A 21,515-nucleotide genomic window follows, 5' to 3' on the forward strand; every position below is an offset into this window, starting at 1 on the left:
CCATGAAAGCTTATGCTCCAATACGTCTGTTAGTCTATAAGGTGCCAAGGGACTCTTTGTTGCTTTTTACAGATCCAGACTAACATGGCTACCTCTCTGATACTTGACATTCTGAGTAGTGATTATTATCTCTCCATGCAAGGAGGTCTTACTTTTGAAACCATATTAGTTATTTGCTTGAAAACAGCTTTTTGATTAATGCTTTGGTTGTGTGATTTACCTTTCTTGGCTCTCAAAGTTTTCCTCCACAGAGTGGAGAAAATCCCATCTGTCCAGTCATTGGTTGCTACATCAAGGCGACCAAACATCTGAGGTGCTGTGATAGCTTTGGGATTCATTCTCATTTCACGGTGTGGCTGTCCGCAATCTGCAAAGGTCAAATCAATCTGTCAACCTTTGGTATTTCAAGCCAAATGTCATGGTACAGTATTACACTAACTTACCACACAAAATTATATGGCTGTTAGTGGTTTACTACTATCATAACTGCAAGAATACTTCGAAAATTCATTTCTTCTTGTACACCAAATTGATAATTAGAGCTGTCAAAAAATTAACAATAAAGTACTCTGTCCATGCATGATGTAAAAGGGGAATCCGTGCATTGACAAGTAAAGGAGAGCACAACAACATGATGACATGTATTTAAGGCCTTATTTAAGGTGGCGATTCTTTAAACTACATAGCTCCAAAGCCTTTAATTTTCAATGTAGTTTTCTATATCTTGTGCTTGGAGTACCACACAGAAACTTTATTCTCCACATTCCCTCATTTTCTGTGATACGTTCTTGCTCGCCTTGGACTAACCCAATTAAATTGTAGTTGCATGATTATAGAACTTCTCAAGCAGCCACAGGGAATGCATTTATATCACCAGCATCTGACCTTTAAAATCCCTTTATTAATACAAGACTATGTTTCATTTTCCAAAAATGTTTAATGTTTGATCAGCAGTAGAGATGTAACAAAATCTTAGCTCTAATAATCCTGAGTAAAGTATAGAAAATGGACCTTTAAAAATAGGACTTGCATTGCACATAAACACCACCCTATACCGGAAACCTACTGACCGCTATACGTACCTACATGCCTCCAGCTTCCATCCAAGACACATCACACGATCCATTGTCTACAGCCAAGCCCTAAGATACAACCGAATTTGCTCCAACCCCTCAGACAGAGATAAACACCTACAAGATCTTTATCAAGCATTCTTAAAACTACAATACCCACCTGGGGAAGTGAGGAAACAGATTGACAGAGCAAGACGGGTACCCCGAAATCACCTACTACAGGACAGGCCCAACAAGGACAATAACAGAACACCACTGGCCATCACGTTCAGCCCCCAGCTAAAACCTCTCCGGCGCATTATCCACGATCTACAACCTATCCTGGAAAATGATCCCTCACTCTCACAGACCTTGGGAGGCAGGCCAGTCCTCGCTTACAGACAACGCCCCAACCTGAAGCAAATACTCACCAGCAACTACACACCACACCACAGAAACACCAACCCAGGAACCAATCCCTGTAGCAAACCTCGTTGCCTACTCTGTCCCCATATCTACTCTGGTGACACCATCAGAGGACCCAACCACATCAGCCACACCATCAAGGGCTCATTCACCTGCACATCTACTAATGTTATATATGCCATCATGTGCCAGCAATGCCCCTCTGCCATGTACATTGGCCAAACCGGACAGTCCCTCCACAAAAGAATAAATGGACACAAATCGGACATCAGGAATGGTAACATACAAAAGCCAGTAAGTGAACACTTCAATCTCCCTGGTCATTCTATTACAGATTTAAAAGTCACTATCATTGAACAAAAAAACTTCAGAAACAGACTTCAAAGAGAAACAGCAGAACTAAAATTCATTTGCAAATTTAACACCATTAATCTGGGCTTGAATAGGGACTGGGAGTGGCTGGCTCATTACAGAAGCAGCTTTTCCTCTCCTGGAATTGACACCTCCTCATCTATTATTGGGAGTGGACTACATCCACCCTGATTGAATTGGCCCTGTCAACACTGGTTCTCCACTTGCGAAGTAACTCCCTTCTCTCCATGTGTCAGTATATAATGCCTGCATCTGTAACTTTCACTCTATGCATCTGAAGAAGTGAGGTTTTTACCCATGAAAGCTTATGCCCAAATAAATCTGTTAGTCTTTAAGGTGCCACCAGACTCCTTGTTGTTATTGCAAGAAGGAAATTTTTCATTTTAAATACCAGTAGTGACCAGAAGTGTGCAAATGCTGTGCAAATAATTATGCAGTTTTGCAAATCATAACCTGACAAAACTACTGCAGTATACTGTCATCTGTGGACATTATTACTTCAGATATTCAGACTGACAGATGTGTTGCATCATCTGTATCTTGGCAATGTTCAGTAAAAAGTTCTGCAGAAATATACAAAAAACTCTAAGAAGGTACCATATTGCCTTTGTGTTCTTTTCTGAATGAGAGCCTAAATTAAAAGATTAGATTATTTTGATCTTATGCTGGCTTTAACTGAACCAAGATATTGCATGGAAGTGTATTACAGTTTGTCCTCTCTCTTCAAAACTATTCCTTTACACTACATCTTCACAGGCAACTTGGCAAGTCTAACAGGAATCATATAAAACCAATGCTGTGAAGTAGTCAGGTAATAAATAGCCTCAGAAAGCCATCTACAGCAACAAATAACTATTGACTGGCATAGAGAATAAGAAAGAAGATATTTAACTCTTGAATTAAACTAGTGTTAGGTTATGTTTGTTACTTTTGTGCATGCCTGGGATAGTATTTCTGTACCATTACTATTTACATTATGTACTAGTAACTGTATGTGCATGCATAAAGTTACCCAGGTATTTATCTACACTATTTATAAGTAGAAATTCACTGCATTTTCAAGAGATGCTTTTGTGAACCTAAAGAACTGAAGACACAATTTGTACAAATGTTGGTCCTTGGAGGTCAGGTCTGAAATTTAGTGTCCTTAAAACATAAGATTGAGGGTTAGGCCCAAAGGTCTAGTGACAATGCTCTTATTTACCATATCAAAGACCTGGATTTGAAGTCTTGGCTCGACAGTTCCTTCCAGGGACAAGAAATATGGAGAAAGCTGCAGAAGCAACATGCTTAGTTTTGCTACAGGAGATGGGAAAAAATTGCCTCAAAAAGATACCACTCCATCCCAAATATTAAAGTTTTAGATCACAGAATCCAAAAGCCCATCAAATCTTTCTTTGGACTAGAAAGAAGATGGCCAACACATGGAACCCTGAGAGTATGAAATGGGGGGCAAGAAGGGAAAATGGTCATAATTTAGAACTATGAGAAAATAAGGTAGATTTCTGCAGGGCCAGCTCTACTGTTTTTGCCACCCTAAGCAGCACGCCGAATTGCCGTCGCGGACGGCGGGGGCAGTCCTTGTGCCGTTAGGGCAGCACGCGCGTTTCCGCGGCGGCGGCAATTCGGCGGCAGCTTCTGTCTTCAGCTGGAAGACAGAAGCCACCGAATTGCCGCCGCGGGCAGCTGAACATAGAAGCTGCCGCCAAATTTCCGCCGCCGCGGAAACACGTGTGCCGCCCTAACAGCACACTGACTGCCCCCGCCGTCCATGGAGGCAATTCAGCGCGCTGCTTGGGGCGGCAAAAACACATGGACTGCCGCCCCTTGCAGATTGCCGCCCCAAGCACCTGCTTGGAATGCTGGTGCCTGGAGCCGGCCCTGATTTCTGGAGACAAAGATGAACAACATCTTATGCTGTTAAAAATCCTTGCATTGGGCCTGTTTGATCATCTTCCACAATTATTCCTCATTAAGGGAATCTTCAACATTTCTTCAGCTCTGTCCTTTGAGACAATACACCCACCTACCCACCCTTCCAGCCTTTGTGTTCCTTATTTTGCACATCTCTTAAATGAAAGTCTCTGACGCTCATACTGGTGAGTTGAATGTAATGCAAGTACATGAGATCTTCTCCACGTTTTATTTTATTTATTTTTATTTATCAGTTTTTCCTTCTTAATTTGTTTTAATATTCTGCATAAAATTTAGAGAAGTAACCCTTGCTACTACTCAGTCATGAAGATTTGTGCGCTAGGGCACCGTACACTGAACCTCATCCTTACAATGATTTATCCCCTCTGGTAAAAGTAAACATTGTAAAGTATTTGCAAGAATAACAGAATTGTAAATCTGCTTTACATAACACAAATGGCTCCATACCTGTCATGGATTTCATCAGAGTGTGGATGCAAGTACTTTTACCTGCCCCACTAGGACCTAAGGCCATCATTCCATGCCTTACTTTCTGCGTTTCATACAGCTGGATAACTTTCAGTTTCCAAGGAGGATGACTAATTAGGCCAGCTTCTTCAACCTGTGGATATTGACATAAATCCAAACTATTGCTTCTTTTATGCATCAGAACAATTTGATAATCAGATTCAAGGTATAGATGCATTACAAGATCCTGATCATATTTAATTTTGTATTAAGTTTCAGTACTTCTAAAAGAACATTGGTTGAAGCCAAGTAATACAACAGTTTCTACACTGGAACTCAGTATCCCATCTTCCACAGTGATTTGAGGAAAACATACAATTCCAACAACAACGAAGTTTTAATACTGAAGGGGCAAACTTCAATATTGATGCAAAAAATGAATTATCATTTATTCTTGTAATGTTAGGTTGTTACAAACTTGCCTGCATCTTTACTGCATTGTAGCAGACACTTACAATTATTTTCATAGACATGATTTTGGAGAATGTGATAAGCAAATAAAAACATAAGCGTGTTAGGTTCAAGCTAAGGACATTCTGAGGAAATCTATTTTTTAATCAACATGACAGGCTCCTGCAGTGTCATAGAAGAAAAAACAATGTTTATTACCCCAACTCTGGAATGCAAATTTATAGATTATTTTGGTTTAACATCCTATACTATTTTTATACTACATTTTGAAAAATTAAGTTATGATTCATGTTTTGTATAGAACTACACGTTGAAATGCTATAAATGGTAGCTTGTTTAAAAGAAAGTGAGATTATTCTCTGTTCAAGATAAATAATGCCTAGGATATGATTTCAGAGCAATAAAACAAGTCAAAAAGAGGTCTTTTCACCCCCTCTTTTCTTCATTTCCTCAGTTTAAACCCAGACAAAGGATTTAAGTCTTATTTTCTGAAGTCTCCACTTAGCTTTTAAGAGAACACATATAGATGTTCTCTTAAGTTTGGTTACTTCTAACCCCATGTTGCCACTTAAAAGGTGAAAACTTTTGTTTATTCATTAAATGATCAAAATGGCATAAGCTTTTTTGAGATGTATATTTGTAAATATGCTGCATCTAAATCCATATAAAAACTTCTTGTTATGTGACTAGTAAGATATTTTATGTACAAATACAACAAGGTCATTTGATGCTGTAACTCATTAATGGAAGAAACCATATGAGTATAAAAATATTCAATTTAATTGGGAAATTAGTTATCTGACAATCATCGTAATGGGACATCCCCCAGAGACGTGGCCCCCTTGCAGATCAAGCACCACCTGGATCGATCTCTGGCTAGGTCCTTAAGGTAGCTTGGAGGGATACTTAGTGTGTTCATCACTGGCAATGTTATTGTGCCATCAAAGCTTTTGGCACCCACAAAATTGCCAGCTGCATAGTGGCATTCCTTGGTGTACACACCTCAGAATTTGTTGGTCTTTGATTCTTATAATATGTCCAGCCAAAAAAAAGATGTTGAAACTGAACCAGTGGTAACACCAGCAGTTGCTGTTGGCTTCGAATATCCTCATCTCTCATCTTGTCTTGCCACTTAATATAGAGCAGCTGGTGGAGATGATGAGAATCAAAAATGTCAATCCCACATTCTTCAGCCTTCCTCAGTGCCCATGTTTCACTTCCATATAACACAGCTGGTATAACTGTGGCTCGATAGATCTGCACCTTCATAGCAAGCTTGATGTCACAACACACACACCCCCACAGAGGCAGCTGAAGGACATGAAACATGGCGGCAGCTACTGCTATACAAGCATCCACATCTTTTGAACTTCCTCCATCACTGCCTGATACTTACCAAGTATTTGACATTCCTGATGTCCCATCTGGATGGGTTAATATTGAGCTGGTTATAATCTGGATCTGGAGGCTGCTTGATGTTAATGGCAAGGGACTCAGATTTATCCAGATTAAAAACCAGACCAATGTGCATTGCTTTTTGCCTGACCAGATCTGCTATCGGCTGCAGCTATTCCAACTGAGCCAACAATACAATGTCATTACCATATTGGAGATCTCAATGCAGAATGGCGGTCAGCCCATCACCACTGGCACCAGCCTTCTGAAGCTTATCCACCAACCTATCAATGCCTATATTGAATAACAATGGTGGTGGAACACAGCCTCGCCGAACTCCTGTGGAGATAGGAAACTCCCAGTGACTAAATGCAGCTTACAGTTCCACTGTTAGAACTCTTCTGTCAATGATTCTATCTTCTCAGGGGTAGCGTGTCACCTCATCTGATCCCACAAACTTGCTCAATGCCCTGAACCAAAACCTGATGGAAGTCTGTAAAAAGTGCAGCTCATGGCTTATTAAATGCAGCCATCTTCTCAAAAAGCTCTCAAGATAAGATCTGGTTGACAGTGGAAGGACAAGGTCTATAGCCGTACTGAGTATCCCAGCCTTTGCCGCAGAGTGCATCACTGATTCAAGACATTAACAGGGAGGCAAAAAACTTGCCTGGGACTGACTTTAGTGGCTACATCCAGCCTTATCACCCCTTTTTTGAACACAAGCAGATTAGACCTCTTCTAGTCATCAGGAATATTAGTCTGCCCTATGGTCTGGAGGAACCTTTGCAGCCACAGTACAACAATACCCTCTCCTGTCTTTTACAACTCAGGGATGAGGTTACAAACCTCTGGTGTCTTTCCAAACTTGACTTTATGGACTGTGATGCGGATCTCTCAGCTGAAGGAAGGCAGCTCTACTATAACATCTTGCCCCTCTTCAAATGGAGAAGGGACTACAGGGGGGTGGACAACCAAAGATCACCTTGAAATGAACTTCCCATCATTGGAACTGATCCAGCAGACTCTGGCTGATGCTGCCACCTCAATATTTAACTTGACAAGTTGGGGTGATGTTCCCTAATAGACACTGTGAAGTTGAACAGAGGGTGCGGAGACTGTGCCTTTCTGCAACCTGTTCCAAATTAGCTGCCTGAGATGACCACCGGGATTCCTCATCTTTCTTATACAGTAACTTGACAATGTCCCAAAGTCTGTCCCATTCAGCCTTTGTTTTTGTTCTTGACAAACATATTTCTGGAGACTCAGATTGTAGCCTCTCTTTTTTTCTAGCTTTGACTGCAGTGAGCATCTCCTCGCTGATCCCTGGATGGCATTTGAAGGGCAGGGAATCCAGCACTGAGTTGACATCAGGCAGCACTAATGACTTGAAACAACACTATTCCTCATCAGATGGGGGAGGGAGGGATACTTCGGTCTCTAATGCTTTGATGGCCTTACACAGTTCAGAACAGAGAGCTGCCTGATAACTCAGCTGTAACAAACATTTTTGGTTTAATCTGACCCATTTGGGCCCATTAACTGGCAGCATTCAAAGTCGGAGGCAGCAAAAGCTGATGATAGGTATTAAGTTCAGCACCTCTGCAAACTTGTACATCCATGACTGTTGACTGCCAGTGACTATTAAGGAGGACATGATCAATAATAGTGCTAGTGAAACCATCTGGGCTGTACTAGGCCTGTTTGTGAATCTTTGCGTGATGGAACAGCAAGTGAGTCATCACTATGTCATTGGCAGCCACAAATTCCAGCAGTTGCTGCCTGTCCTGTTCTTCTGCCCAACACTGAGCTTCCCAAGCATACTTGCCCAGGTGTCATTATTCTTTCCTACTTGTGCACTGAAGTCTCCCAAGATCACTCTGCTACTGAAGGGAAAATGACCAGCAAAATCTTGCTAAAGGACCATTTTGGTATCTTGCGCGTTGGTGGCAAATGTAAAATTGGTGCCTGGAACATTCAAACATTGTATGACAGTTCTAAAGCCATCCTCATCAAGCAGTTGAAAAATCTGACCATCAATATCTACACTATCTAAAGTATGCTGGCCAAGAAATGGTAAAATATAGAGATGGGGGTTATACATTTTTGTTCTAAGGCTGCCCTGACAGGTTGCATCAGAAAGGGGTGACTATTGTACTTTCACCCAATGTCTGACTGGCCTAGAAGTACTGGAGGGTGATTAGGATGACTTATCAGCATCTGATTACTTACTAGCTGTGGGTATCTTACCATCATCACAGTGTATAGTCCCACCACACTAAGGCCAACCATGCAGCTGCACATAATTTTTACCAGCAGCTGCAGCCACTCCTTAATGAACGCTTATGTAACTCCTTACCAAACACAAAAAGACAAGAACCCCCTCTCCAAAGATTAAGAGACAATGCCTTCTTTGATGACTCTTCAAGTTTAAAGATGCTAAGAATATTTTAAGTTTAAAAAAAAACTATCTTGAAACATGAAAGACCTTTATATAGGAAATAAGAGAGTTGGACTCATTTGAAATAGAATTTCAGCTCCTATTAAGACCTGATGAAACTAAAGATATCACAGAAAAAGGACTGAATGAAATAAAGTTAAAACTACAACTTTTAAAGACATTCTGGGATTTTCTGCCATTAAGGCAATGGCAATTAGAACCCTGCTGCATATGCATTAGCAGATTGCTTATTCATGAGCTGAAGACACTAACAAGACCAGCCCACAAGCATATTGAGCCAGATGGTGACAGTGGCTGAAAGAAGTACATTTTCCTCCTCCTGTGAAATTATGGAAGAAGCATGTAAATGTCTCTGAATTCAGAAAGCGAGCTGCAACACTCTGCTCCTATCATCACAGCACTTATTCTCAGCAGTAAACTCAGCTCAAACTGTTCATTTCATCACTACAAACAAGCAAACAGCAACAAGGCAGCAAGAAGAACAAAGCAGCGGCAACCTTCCAGGCCAGCACTGCCTCTGCAACATGACGTGACTAAGACTTCAGTTTCATGGGTGAGATGGACTCTGCAGAAGTACTGCCAAGGAATTAGATTTAAGATTTTCTTGTAATGATTTTACTGGGAAATTGGAATGCTACTGTAACTTAAGATACTAACAGCTTCTTCTGTTAAACACCCAATTGTTTAGACTGTGCATTCCTTAAGAGGAGTATAAAACGGCTGACCTTTCTCCCCACCCAGAAAGGTTTGGCACCATGCCAGAGTGTTCTTCGGGCCCCTTTTTCTTAGGGCTACAACTGTATTTCTTCTACATAAAACTATTTCAAAACATCAGTCATTCCTTCACCCTAATCTGGGGTCTTCTGCAGGGATCTATCTATTCCCTATGGGTTTCCACTGTACAGGCCACTTGCCTGAGAATCATATGCTGTTCCCAGACCTACTACAGGGACCACACCTGCACCACAGTCTCCTGCTGGAGCCTTCCAGTTCTCTGCAGCTCTCCCTCTAACTGGCCTACTGCTGACTTTTATAATCACCTGATCCCTAGCTGATCCGTTTCAGCTGGAAGGTGAGGCTGGGCCCAACTTCCATTAAAGAGCCAGCCATCCTGTGACATAGAGACTTATGCTCATCTTGGTAAACAGAAATAGTGCGATTTAATTTGAATTTAAGATTTTTAATATTCATTCATTTGCCTGTCTCCGGATGGCTCCTTGGGATGGTTTCTTTTAAGTCACTGAGTCAAAAACTCTTCAGTTTCTTAAGACGTAGCTACATCTACACTATGAGCTGGGGGGTGAGTCTCCTGCTCATGGACACATACCCCACTAGCTCTCATTGAGCTAGCGTCAGTATAAACAGCATTGTAGCTACAGAAGAGGCATGGCTGAGCCCTGCTGAGTACATACCCATCGGTTTCAGGGGGGTTTATATTCAACATAGCTCAGCCATGCCTCCACTCCCTCTACCAGTGCTACCTTGGCTACATTGCTATTTATACTCATGCTAGCTTTAGGAGAGCTAGTGTGAGTATGTGTATGTGAGCAAGGAAAATCATGCCCCTAGCAGGCAGGGTAGATGTAACCTTAGTAAAGATGACGTATCTCTGCCCATTCATGAACTGCCCAACTATAACCCGTTTTAGTAATCTATGATACACCGAGACTGTACTCACTACTGAGTTGGGGAATAATGTACTTCACTTTTAGTTTACCTGGAGGAGAGCATTCCCACCAGGGTAGACCCATTCTCAGAAGGTGTAACCTCTGTTGATATCTCTCTACCGAGAAATTTGCAGAAGAGATTGTATCTGAAGTACCCATTGTTTATTTTTTCTGTTCTATTTGTTTTGTTGCATTGTTATTTTTCCCTTGAATCATAAAATAATCAGTTAATTGTGATTATTTGTCTTTAATCATGGTGTCCCCTAGAGCATTAAAAACAACAACAACCCTGTGATTAAATAATGGGAGTGTCATCCCCAAACTGGCATTTATAAAGACAGTTATAAGATCTGGCCTACCATCTCTTGTTTCACAAAAGTACAATTTTTTAGTAATTTTGGGAATAAAAGTACTTGGTTCTCAACCACTTGAAACACCCTTTTCTACCCCACAATACCAGAACTTGGGAGGATGGGCATTTTCCCTTTGATATGCGCTTGTGATTAGTTTTGCTCTGAGCAAGAATCTCAAAGTCTACGATCTTTAAGCTTCAAACACACCTCAGAAATAAGTATTATATCCATTTACAGACAAGTAAGCTGAGAAAGAGAAGTGTTAAGTGATTTGCCCTGTGTCACAACCAACCAGTAAAAAGCTCATGTTAAGGAAACAGGACTTTAGTCTCCTTGTCCTCTGATCTATCCTTTGGAAAACTCAGCCTCTCTGAAGCACAACAGTCAGAGCCCGTGGAATTATTTATCTTAGCCAAAGATTCTCATTTATGCAAGCTTATGTTCTGTTTTAAACTCAGCCTGTTTGGCAAAAGTATCTGATGATTTTCTGTTTCACAAGTTTTATTACACACTGTAAAATAGTTCCCTTTACCCACTGTCTGAATAGCTTGTCTTTAGTGCACTGAATGCCCTCTTGTTTGTGTATTATGGGAGCGCCCAATTGACCTTTATACTCTCATATGCATGTATCAAATATAACTAGGTGAGCATAGCTAGGTATTTAAATTGGTAAAGAAACTGTACTTCTCATGCACAGTGTAGTATTTTAGATGGATAGTCAGGAAGTTTTGACAAATCACAGCTGAGAAAAGAAGCTGAGGAATAGTTACAGCATTGGACCCAACTTCGACCTGGCTATTCATTTGGATTTCTGCTACTCAGCAAAGTTCTTATTGATGACTGCACAGATGACAAGTGTGAGTTATCTGACAGGAAGTGAAACATCTGAAAATGTCCGCTGGAGAAAAATATTCTTTCCGTGCTCAGGTGTTTTATTTTTTAACTGCCTTTCCACAGCAATTCACTTCTGGGCTGAGAACAAGGATGACAAACGTCAGCCTCCAAAGAGTTACTTTATAGGTCATTGAAACTAGCATTCATGAATTTAAGCAACAGTACTATAGATTCGCTAGCATGTTACTATCCAATATTTATTTTCACTCAATAAACTTATTCTTCCTGTATGGAATTTATTCATTTTCAAAAGGGTTTGATTATACTGATGTACTGTGTTTATACTCTGCACACAACCAGGTTCTCCTACTCCTTTTGTCATGCTGGGAAAATACCATGCATCAAAAGATGCATTATTACCTGTTTGTTAATGGCAGCTTCTAGTTCTGGATAGCCTGCTTTGTCAAGCTGTATACTTGGAAACAGGTCTTCAATCAGACTCAAGAACAAGGGTTCATCTTCATCAATCTAACAAAAATTAGAAAACCATGAGGAAAATAAGACAAATGCAATCTAGCATAACCAATGGTGCTTTAAGGTCAAACTCTGCACTATACCATGGGCCTAGAAATCACTGAAAACACAGAAGTAATCCAATTAGATTTCCAGGTGTCTGGGATGATGCAGAGAAAAGAATCCAGATATACCGGAGACGGAAGAAGTAAAATTGCAAGTAGGCCTAATGGCCATAAGTTACTGCTATCAGATAACCAAAACATGCCCAGTGATTTTAGTCATATATAAAAGTACAGATTGTAGTGATATTATAAATGAGTAATAGGCCTTCACTAGAATCTGGATAGACACAGGGAAGCAGACAATTAACACAAGGGTGCAAGTCTGTGGCATGGTAATTGTAATACAGTTTTGTCAGTGACAGAGTAAGGAAGTGATGGAGAGAAATTAGAAGGAAATCAAAATTATTCAGTTTTGAACACTTTGCTTTTGAAATAGTGGTTGGACCTCCAGATGGCACCATACCCAGCTTGAGATAAGAACTGGTCAGAAGACTACAACTCAAGTGTGGAGAAGCATAGCTGGGAATCACTTCCTAGAAGCAGTAGTTGAAACCATGGGAATGAGGAGGTTGCCTACAAAGACAGAAGAGCCAAGACAAAACCTGAATCATGCCAACAAGAAGATGGAGCATTTCTGAACCACTGTTCAGAACGGTATCTGAACAACCAGATCACACAGAGCCACATCCAATCTTAAAGCAGCGGCCCTCTTGACTGTCAGTTTATACATTGGTTTATCAAATAAGAAAATTAGATGTTTGACTCAAAGACAATTACACAACATTTAGATCTGCATGACTTACCAATTTAGAAAGGTTCATATCTCTCAGAACACGCATGACAATAGTAGATTCTGTATCAGCGGGGTTTGCTCTTTTTGCTGCCCCCAGCGTGCGCAGCACTGACAATATATTCCTCAAACCAAAGTCATAATGCACCTAAGAGGTGTGATAAGTTTGAAAAATTAAACAATCCACCTTTCTTAACATATTGATTTAGCAGTTTATTTTCTCCATGCAGGAAAAAGATTCATAGCAAATGTAACAAAGCTGGGGGCACCTCTACTGTATAAGTCCACCTGACTTCCAGTATACAGATTGCCTTTTGATTGCATGGCCTTGCACAAGTTACCTCACCTCTGTGTTGCAGTTTGCCCATCTGTTAAATGGGGATTATGATATTTACCCACCTCTGTAAAGCACAGATCTATGAATGAGAAGCTCAATTTCAGTGCCAAATTTTATCATCAAATAATCTCCAAAAAAGCTGTTTTTCTTGCTCTCAGAGCATGAGTGCCATGTAGAAGGGTTAAGGTTCATGGCAGTAGCAAACTAAGTTTAACAGCAATAGATACTTGATCAGAACCTGAAATACTGTAGCAGTAATAGTATTCATAGGACACCTCAGTGGAGGGGTAAAGTCATGTTTTTTCTTTGTCTTGCTCTTTTATATTAAAGTACACTTTCACTTAATGGTAATGAAGGCCAAGATTCCTGTTTAGTTTGACCATTTTGAAATTAAGAGTAGCAGTATTTATATTAGTTTACACCACTGTTGTGGGCTAGGCGACCAGTCCATTTAGGTACAAAAAAGGTCACTCTCCCATTACCCATATTTGATTTATGAACATAAATTAAAAGATATCCACCTCATGTACACATGCTAGTAAACAAACAATCTGGTTTGTTCAGGATGCAAGTCAGGGCAGAATTTGACTCAGTATTTAAAAACTCGTTCATGGCAAAGATGTACAGTATGAACCACAATGAGTAAATTAAGTGTTTTTTCTCCATGATTTAGGTGGCAGAAGTTCCTCCATGAGGATGCCATGAGGTCTTTGGTCAAGGCCAGCTACCAAAACCCTTCCAGTGTTCTGGGAGGAAGGGAGACTATATAGAATCCCCTTCACAGTTCATCTACAGAAGTGCTTTAAGGTAGAATCCATGAGGTCTGAGGATGGACCCTTACTTCACACAAGTTTGCTATCTCCATGGAGAGGAGGCCAGTGTTTTCTGGGATCCCCATGGAGTACGAAATCAATGAGGTGGAATTTGAAGGATAGAAGCATGAGTGCCTTGAACACTTTTGCAGGATGTGCTTTTGTTTGTTATGGGGCCTTTTGGGGGAAAGCAGGGACTGATTGAGTTTACTTTTATTTTTAAGAAGGCATCCTTCGATACATGGTGGGCACTGTGACAGACGTCACTTCTTAAAAGAAGAATTCCTGAACATACATTACTAAACTAGGAAGCATAAAATAAACTAGATCCTTGAACTATTGCTTTACAGAGCAAGCATTTGCGAACATATAAACTCCTGTTAGTATTAATCTGCCTCTGCTCATTAGAGCCACATTTGCATCGTAAATGGGGTATGGCTCAGTCTCACCTCTTTGCACAGAAAGCAGTAAACCCAGAATAGAAGGTAAACCTCATGGAAAACAGAGAGCACCAACACCAGGTGACAATTCCTGTTTGGGTTTTGTTTGTGTTGATGAACACCAATTAGCCCCCACTTCTCTGCTCTAACTCTCCAGTCTTAAATATTAGATTAAAAGTCTTTCGAAAGGTGGTTTTCTGAAAGCTTCACCTGCTTAGATAGCTGCTCCTCACACAGCTTGTACAGAGTGAAGAATTTCCTTGCCAGTACAATGTTATCTATGAATCCACAGCTAGCCAGTTTGACACGAATTATTATCTGACGATCAGGAACCATCATGGCCACTGAACGGAAGTTTATCTTCAAGTTTTCAGGCAACTCTTGTCGCCCAGCATATCCTGGGTTCTGATTATGAGGAAAGAGTTTGTAGTTGACTTCACTGAATGTAACAAGATAAATAAGCAAAGATACTTCTACAGAAGTTAGAACAAAAGATTAACTATTATTATTAAAGTATTTGTTACAAACTCTACACAGGATTTTTGATATACTATCAGAGTTTGGCTTTAATACATGTTTGCACTCTGAAGTACCCACAGACATGACTGAAAATGCACATATGGAGTCATGTCTGATTACTGACTACTTTGTCTTAGTACTTCTTATTCCCTTTAGCCTTGCATAGCTAACACAGCTAAACAGGTAAGAGCTGGATTTTATTTGTTCTTGTGCACCAGAATTATTTACCCAGTTTTAATCAGCTACACTTGTGCCAACCTGTTCAAGGTAATCTTATTACACAGGTATCAGAGGGTATAATTTGGCAGGCAACACACAGATTATAGGTCACAAGAATAAATATCACTAGTTGACTTTCAAATCTCAGGTTGAGTCTGAATGGGTACAAACTAGTACAAATAGGTTTACCAGTGAATTGTGCACATTTGATCTGGAATCATTGAGATTCAACCCTGTAAATCAGTTTTCTAACAAGGATTACTTCTCAAGTTGGAAATTAGTTTTAGGAGACTAGTTACTTCAGCACCAGGGGGTTAGTAAGTACAGTAAACGTACCAAATTGTAAGCAGTGAGTAAGTAAGTAATTTTAAGTGTGGTATTATCACTGAAGTCTCACACCCCCTCAGAATACCTACCATAGTAAGAAATATTCCAAATTCAGGGTTCATTTCCACATTATCTCCATCAGTAAATATAAAGTTCTTTTTACGCTCCTTCTTACATGTCAACACAATTGCAATTTGCTGTGCAGCTACTGATAATACAGGTAAGTCGATACGGTTAAATTCATCAAAGCAGCCCCAGGAGCCAGACTGAGCAAGACCTTGAACAGAAAGAAACCTCTGAACAGTCTAATGGAAAGCTCATATCAGAGGATTAAGAAACAGCAAAGTTGTCTTGACTTGGAAAGAAGATGAAAATCAACCCAACTTCGAAACCAGTTTTCCAAAATTAACCAAGGAGAAAACTAGGTAAGGTGCAAATAACAGAACAGCTTGTAAAAAGATACTTAGAGGTCTTAATTTGGTTGCTAATTTTACACCTACCATCGCCCACTGGGACAACCAATTGCTGGCACAAAAGAAATAACCTAGACTTTCTCCCAACATTAATGAACTGTACACAGTGTTTGACAACATTAGCCTTGCCCTTACAGAGCCTTTTGTACTTGATCAGCTTCTTTGAAGTGATATTGTTTGTGAAGAATTTAAAACAAAGATTTTATACAACATGGCAAGTCAGATTGCATCCTGTTTTCATACCAATTTCACAACCAATTCAACAGCCTTTGACTTTAGTATTTACAAACTGTTTAACCTAAAAACGTTTGTTTATTTTTCAAAGAGGCTAAGTTAGTATTAAAGGAATATGGATATTTTGTTTTGTTTTCACATCTCATGTAGTCAGTGTTATAAAACGGAATGACATTTGTTTTTGGAAGAATAAAAATCAAATTTCCTTTTAGAAAAGTCACCACAAAACCTAGTCAGAAAGGTTTCTGTTGAGCCATATCCTTTTAATAAGAAAAAATACTACTAGTAATACAGGGACCTTTCTGTTGTCTTTGAAGCTGGTCTACATGAGAAACACTGTTATTGTAAAATACTGACCACTAATGTAAACGGTAGGCCATAACTGGTAAGTATGTACTAGATCTTGTTTTACAAAGGAGTGTCTCAATTTGGGACTTCTAGGCATGGGAATTCTCACCTTTGAAGATTCTTCCTAGTCCTCTGAAATCCATCTGGTCTGAACAGTTGAAGACTACTACATATTTACCAAGGCATCTTCCCATGTCTTTAGTAGTTTCGGTTTTGCCTGTCCCTGCAGGTCCAGCAGGTGCTCCACCCATGTTCATTCCCAGGGCCTGAGCTAAAGTGATGTAACATCTACACGGAAACAGACTGTTATTAGGTATTTGCATTGTTCAGGTACCCACATCTGCTTGATGGCCTAACTGAAAAATGCATCAGTGTGATTTGAGGCCCAGTTTGGGCACAAGGAAAGCCCTCAATTAACAAGCTTCATTAGCATTTCTGCTGTGGGAGAGATATCCTCCAATTTATTTGAGGAGAAATGCTCCACATCAGCAGCCTTTGGTGCTTTTTACTGGCCACTTCAGAGCCACCTTATCATCTCAGCCTGTGCACAGTAGGGGGAGAAGATTGAGGGGGATGTCAGTTGGTAAGTGGAAGCTCATGAGGAAGGAATATACAACAGCTCCAGAACACCAGCTTCAATAATTTTACCTTGCCCAATTGCTCCAATTACTTTAGCTGAAGTGACTCACAAATTAGGTAATATGTACGGTGAAGCAAAATCCTGTATTCACCTCTAGGACAGTGAGATGTATTATATCTTTTCCATCTTTCACTCTTATGAGTCTATGACAGGGGAGGGCAAACCATGGCCCACGGGCCGGATCCAGCCCATCAGGGATTGCCAGCCCCGTGGCACTCCCGGCAGCAGCCAGCACCACGTCCCTGCAGCTCCTGGGGGATGTGGGGAGGCAGAGGGCTCCATGCGCTGTCCTCGCCTGCAGGCAACTCCCCCTTCAGCTCCCATTGGCCAGGAATGGGGAACCGCGGCCAATGGGAGCTTTGGGGGTGATACCCACAGGGAGGGCAGCGCACGGCAGAGCTGCCTGCTCCACCCCACCCCCAGTAGCCACTGCTGGACATGCTGGCCACTTCCGGGAGTGGTGCAGAGCCAGGGCAGGCAGGGACTCTGCCTTAGCCCCACTGCGCGCCGCTGCCACCCCGGAGCCGCTTGAGGTAAGCGGTGCCGGACCAGAGCCTGCACCTCGAAGCCCTCCTGCACCCCACCCCCCTGCACCCCAACCCCCTGCCTTGAGCCCCCTGACGCACCCCTCCTGTCCCCCAACCCCCTGCCCTGAGCCCCCTCCTGCACCCCAAACCCTTACCCTGAGTTCCTTCCTGCACACCGCACCCCCTCTCACACCATGCACTCCCTCCTGCACCCTTGCCCCAGCCCTACATTCATGGCCCTGCATACAATTTCCCTATGCAGATGTCGCCCTTGGGCCAAAAAGTTTGCCCACCCCTGGTCTATGGTGTGACCTGATGCAAATTCCGATTCAGTGAAATTGGCCCAATAACAAGGTCAGATGAAGAACTTACAGATGCTTGAGACAGCAAAAAATAGAGAAGTTCATGTTGGTTATTTTGGGTTCATCAAGGATTCATCCTGTCATCACAGTCATGCAGGTGGACCCCTACTTCCAAGCAGATCCACACTGACTTCAGCTCTCAGATTTTATTGCACAATAGGAACTTAAGTTTGTGGCTAAATCTGATCAGCATTCATGGGCATTTTCATGTGGAATTTAACTCAATTATTTATTCTCTTTTTTTTTTCAAACTAGACTACTTGTGTTACCTTTCCTCTAAATAACGTAGCTGTTTTATGTCACATAAAGACTAACACAGCATACAGAAGTAATCCTGAATTTCTGAACATTATTACATACTGTAAAGGAAAAGAACAAAAATTATGCCTTGATTTCCAGGTCATGCAAACCCAGTGAATGCAAGACTGAACAGGACATAAATCAGAACAAAATTTGGCCCCAAATAAGCAAAACTTTGAGACAATCCTTGTGGTGAGAAGCCAAAAACTATGAAAGTTTGGGTAAGTAATCGAGCTTTGTTACCGGTCAGTGAGAGGAGTTATGACAAGCCTGTCAGTACAGCCTAAGAATTCATTCTGGTATGTAAAACCCACATCAGTGATGTTAATCATCATCTTGTCGGAATCTTCTTTGAAGTAAAATCTACATTGTTTCAACCACTCAAAGTCTGTAGGGCTCTTGACGTGCATACGGCACTAGGAAAATAAAAAAAAATCCTTAACAGAGCTAACTGATTAAAATAGGCATTTTGCATTTATATAGCACATTATGTTAGCAGATCTCCAAGAGCCAGATTAGAGCACCACTGGAAATTCAGTCAACTCAGCAGTGACCTGCAGCAGCTAGCAACATTACACACACTTGCTGTGTAATGGGAGCAGAATTTTGGGCCAAAGTTTTTTGGAGGGGCACCATGGAATCTAGTGACCTCAGACTATGATATTTTCCAAAAGTCCTAAACACAGCTAAAGAGCATGGAATTCTGTCTTGGAAAGATGGAGGGCTCATTCAGTCCAGCTACCATTTGATTATATGATTTTTAGGAGTCTAAGAACCTGATTCTCTACTGCCTTCCACCTTGGAGGCTCACACCTGTGCAAAGAGCATGTAAAATGCCACCAGATCAGAAAGAGGGAGGGAGTAGAGAAGAATTTCAAGGAATGAGGTAGGACTTAGAACAAGAGCTTTTTTGCATGTGGATGCTACAGTGTTTAGATACAGTAAAAACGGTGACAGAGAAGTGGTTAAAAAAGGAAAGCTCTCCTGTAAAGATGAGACTTTTGGGGGATTCTCTCCCAAATTATCCCTTATCTAAAATGTACTTATTTTTATTCCTAAATAGGAAAGGTTGGTGGAAGTAGAGAAAGGTGGGTTTTGACTGGCTAAAGGGGAGAGGAAAGGGTAGCCACATCCTTCTTTCTCAAGATCCCCCAAAGCAATGGAGTAATATAAGCTCCCGCAGGTTTCTTTAGACTTTGAAACTCTGAGCACCCCTTGGGTGGTAATTTATGTACAGTTAGTAAGTTCTCATATGACCTCCTGAAGCTTTGAAAAAAAATCTCCAGGTTTCTTTCCAGAACAAGCAGTTTTGTTTTCCTTTTACAATATCTGTCTCATTCTGGAGTACCATGGATGCAGCAGATGAGAGGTGCAATTTATTAATCTTACAACCAACATAAGCCAATATTTCTACAGAACTATTATCTATATTGTAGAGATATGCATTCATCTCAGAATTGCAAGGGGGAAAACTATTGTAACTGAGTTACTGTGTTGGCTGGATCTGTGTGTGTGGCACATCCACAGACAATCCCTAAAGGGTGTGCTTCCTCCCTAAGGGGAAGTAACCCTGAAAGAAAGGTCAGAGGATGAGGTGTTTCCTGCCTGTGGAAAAGTGGAAGGGTTTTGTGAGAGCAAGCATCAGGAGGGGAATTGCCTTTGTTCTCTTCATGTTCTGTTGTTACTTAGCTTGTGCCTGTGTCATCATTCCACTGCCTGCTTGTGCTACCCCATCCCCACCAAGAAAGGGAGCACAACGTCACACAACGATATTTGGCCTAGAAGCACCACGTAGTAAAAAAAATGCTTCATTTATTATAAAGTCAGTGGATACTTTTTGGCCTGAGCTGTAATTTATACTAAGCCCTCCCCCACCATCTCATCCCATTAGGCTGCTCTGCCCGTGTGAAGTGACTACGTGGATGTAAGTGTGTTAGTCAATGAGATTTCGGCCCTTTGTTTTAGGTTTAGTGTTGTGAATTTGACATCATCAGTTTCCATCTTCTTCCCATCCTTTATGAAGTTTTATGCTAGCTCCATTCAGTTTATTCTTGGAACCTCAGTTGATAATCCACAGAATTGCACTCAGAAATGTATTGAACACTTGCAGAATTTATATAGCATTTGGTAAAAAATTGTCCCAGGGTTGACCATTCACCACAGGCATTGATCTTGAATTGACACACACCTGGAGTTGTATCTTGGTCTCTTTCCATCAATGCAAATTAGCTGTGTTTAATCTTGTCTCAACCCTGACATTTTATCAGTGGAAATGAACTCTTAAACCCTCACGTCAGCAATTGTAAAAGCAAGGCCTATTTTTCTAACAAGACCAAGTAGTAGAAGCCATCTTTGTCTGCCAATATTTTTTCTTACAGTCCTGAAGTCTAGTAGCCTGATTCGTTTTTTATAGTTTCCAAATTATTTTACTGCCTGTGAAGTAACAAAACCCTTAATTTATCCATGGATCAACTATAACCTGGGCTGCAGTAGTGCAAGCTTCCTCACAGTATCCCAACACCAAACATCACAGGAATGAAATGGAAAATCAACCACTAGATGTAGGCGTGCATATCATTTTAATGTTTGAAAGGGCATATTCAGCAGCCATAGAGCCATGTTTAAATATAATACTGTGACAGCACACAAAAGGCTACACTGAACGCTTACCAGATCATCAAAGATGTCCCTCTGGTGCACGTGGATAGTGATTAGTGTCTCATATTTAATTCGCTCCACTGGACTGAGGTCTTTGGTTGTCATGTCTATCAGAGTGTTCAGCAGGTCTAAGAAAGATTGGTTTGTCTTCTGCATTATTTTTTTATCATATCTGGCATTAGTCAATGCCTCTTCTGAGTCTCTTGTCCAAATCATTTGGATCCCCAATAACCCAACCTTGTGAAAAAACAAACAGTATGCTCTGTGACGTTTTTTCAGTTAGCATACATAAATATGCTTTTCTATTAATACTTAATAAATTACTCAATGAAATTAAATACTTAACAATTTATTAAAAGGTGTAACTCATGCCTTCATCAGAGAAGTAAAACTAATGTGAGTTTATATCCCAAGTCTAGATCTATTTGGTGTACAAATGTGATGCCTTTTGAAAAATCAACAGGAGCGGCACACATCTGAGGATGACATATTTTTTTAATCAAGGTTCACTCAAACATATTTTCTCCTAATCCCACTAATA

The 21,515-nt window shown here is 40.8% G+C and overlaps 1 protein-coding gene across 1 annotated transcript in view; it reads right to left on the bottom strand.

Moving 5' to 3' along the window:
* The window catches only part of DNAH5 (dynein axonemal heavy chain 5), a 215,721-nt gene that overhangs the window by 131,484 nt on the left and 62,722 nt on the right, over nt 1–21,515 (bottom strand). The window contains exons 32-40 of the mRNA XM_026659120.1: nt 20,987–21,211; nt 18,560–18,732; nt 16,597–16,775; nt 15,522–15,709; nt 14,578–14,772; nt 12,792–12,926; nt 11,831–11,938; nt 4,233–4,386; nt 221–367 (exon numbers count right to left, since the gene is read on the bottom strand). Coding sequence (XP_026514905.1) covers nt 221–367; nt 4,233–4,386; nt 11,831–11,938; nt 12,792–12,926; nt 14,578–14,772; nt 15,522–15,709; nt 16,597–16,775; nt 18,560–18,732; nt 20,987–21,211 — 1,504 coding nt within the window. The remainder of the gene's footprint in view (nt 1–220; nt 368–4,232; nt 4,387–11,830; nt 11,939–12,791; nt 12,927–14,577; nt 14,773–15,521; nt 15,710–16,596; nt 16,776–18,559; nt 18,733–20,986; nt 21,212–21,515) is intronic.

The sequence above is a fragment of the Terrapene carolina genome, unplaced genomic scaffold, assembly GCF_002925995.2.
Source record: "Terrapene carolina triunguis isolate 2854851 unplaced genomic scaffold, T_m_triunguis-2.0 Scaffold580, whole genome shotgun sequence".
Taxonomy (NCBI): Eukaryota; Metazoa; Chordata; order Testudines; family Emydidae; genus Terrapene; species Terrapene triunguis.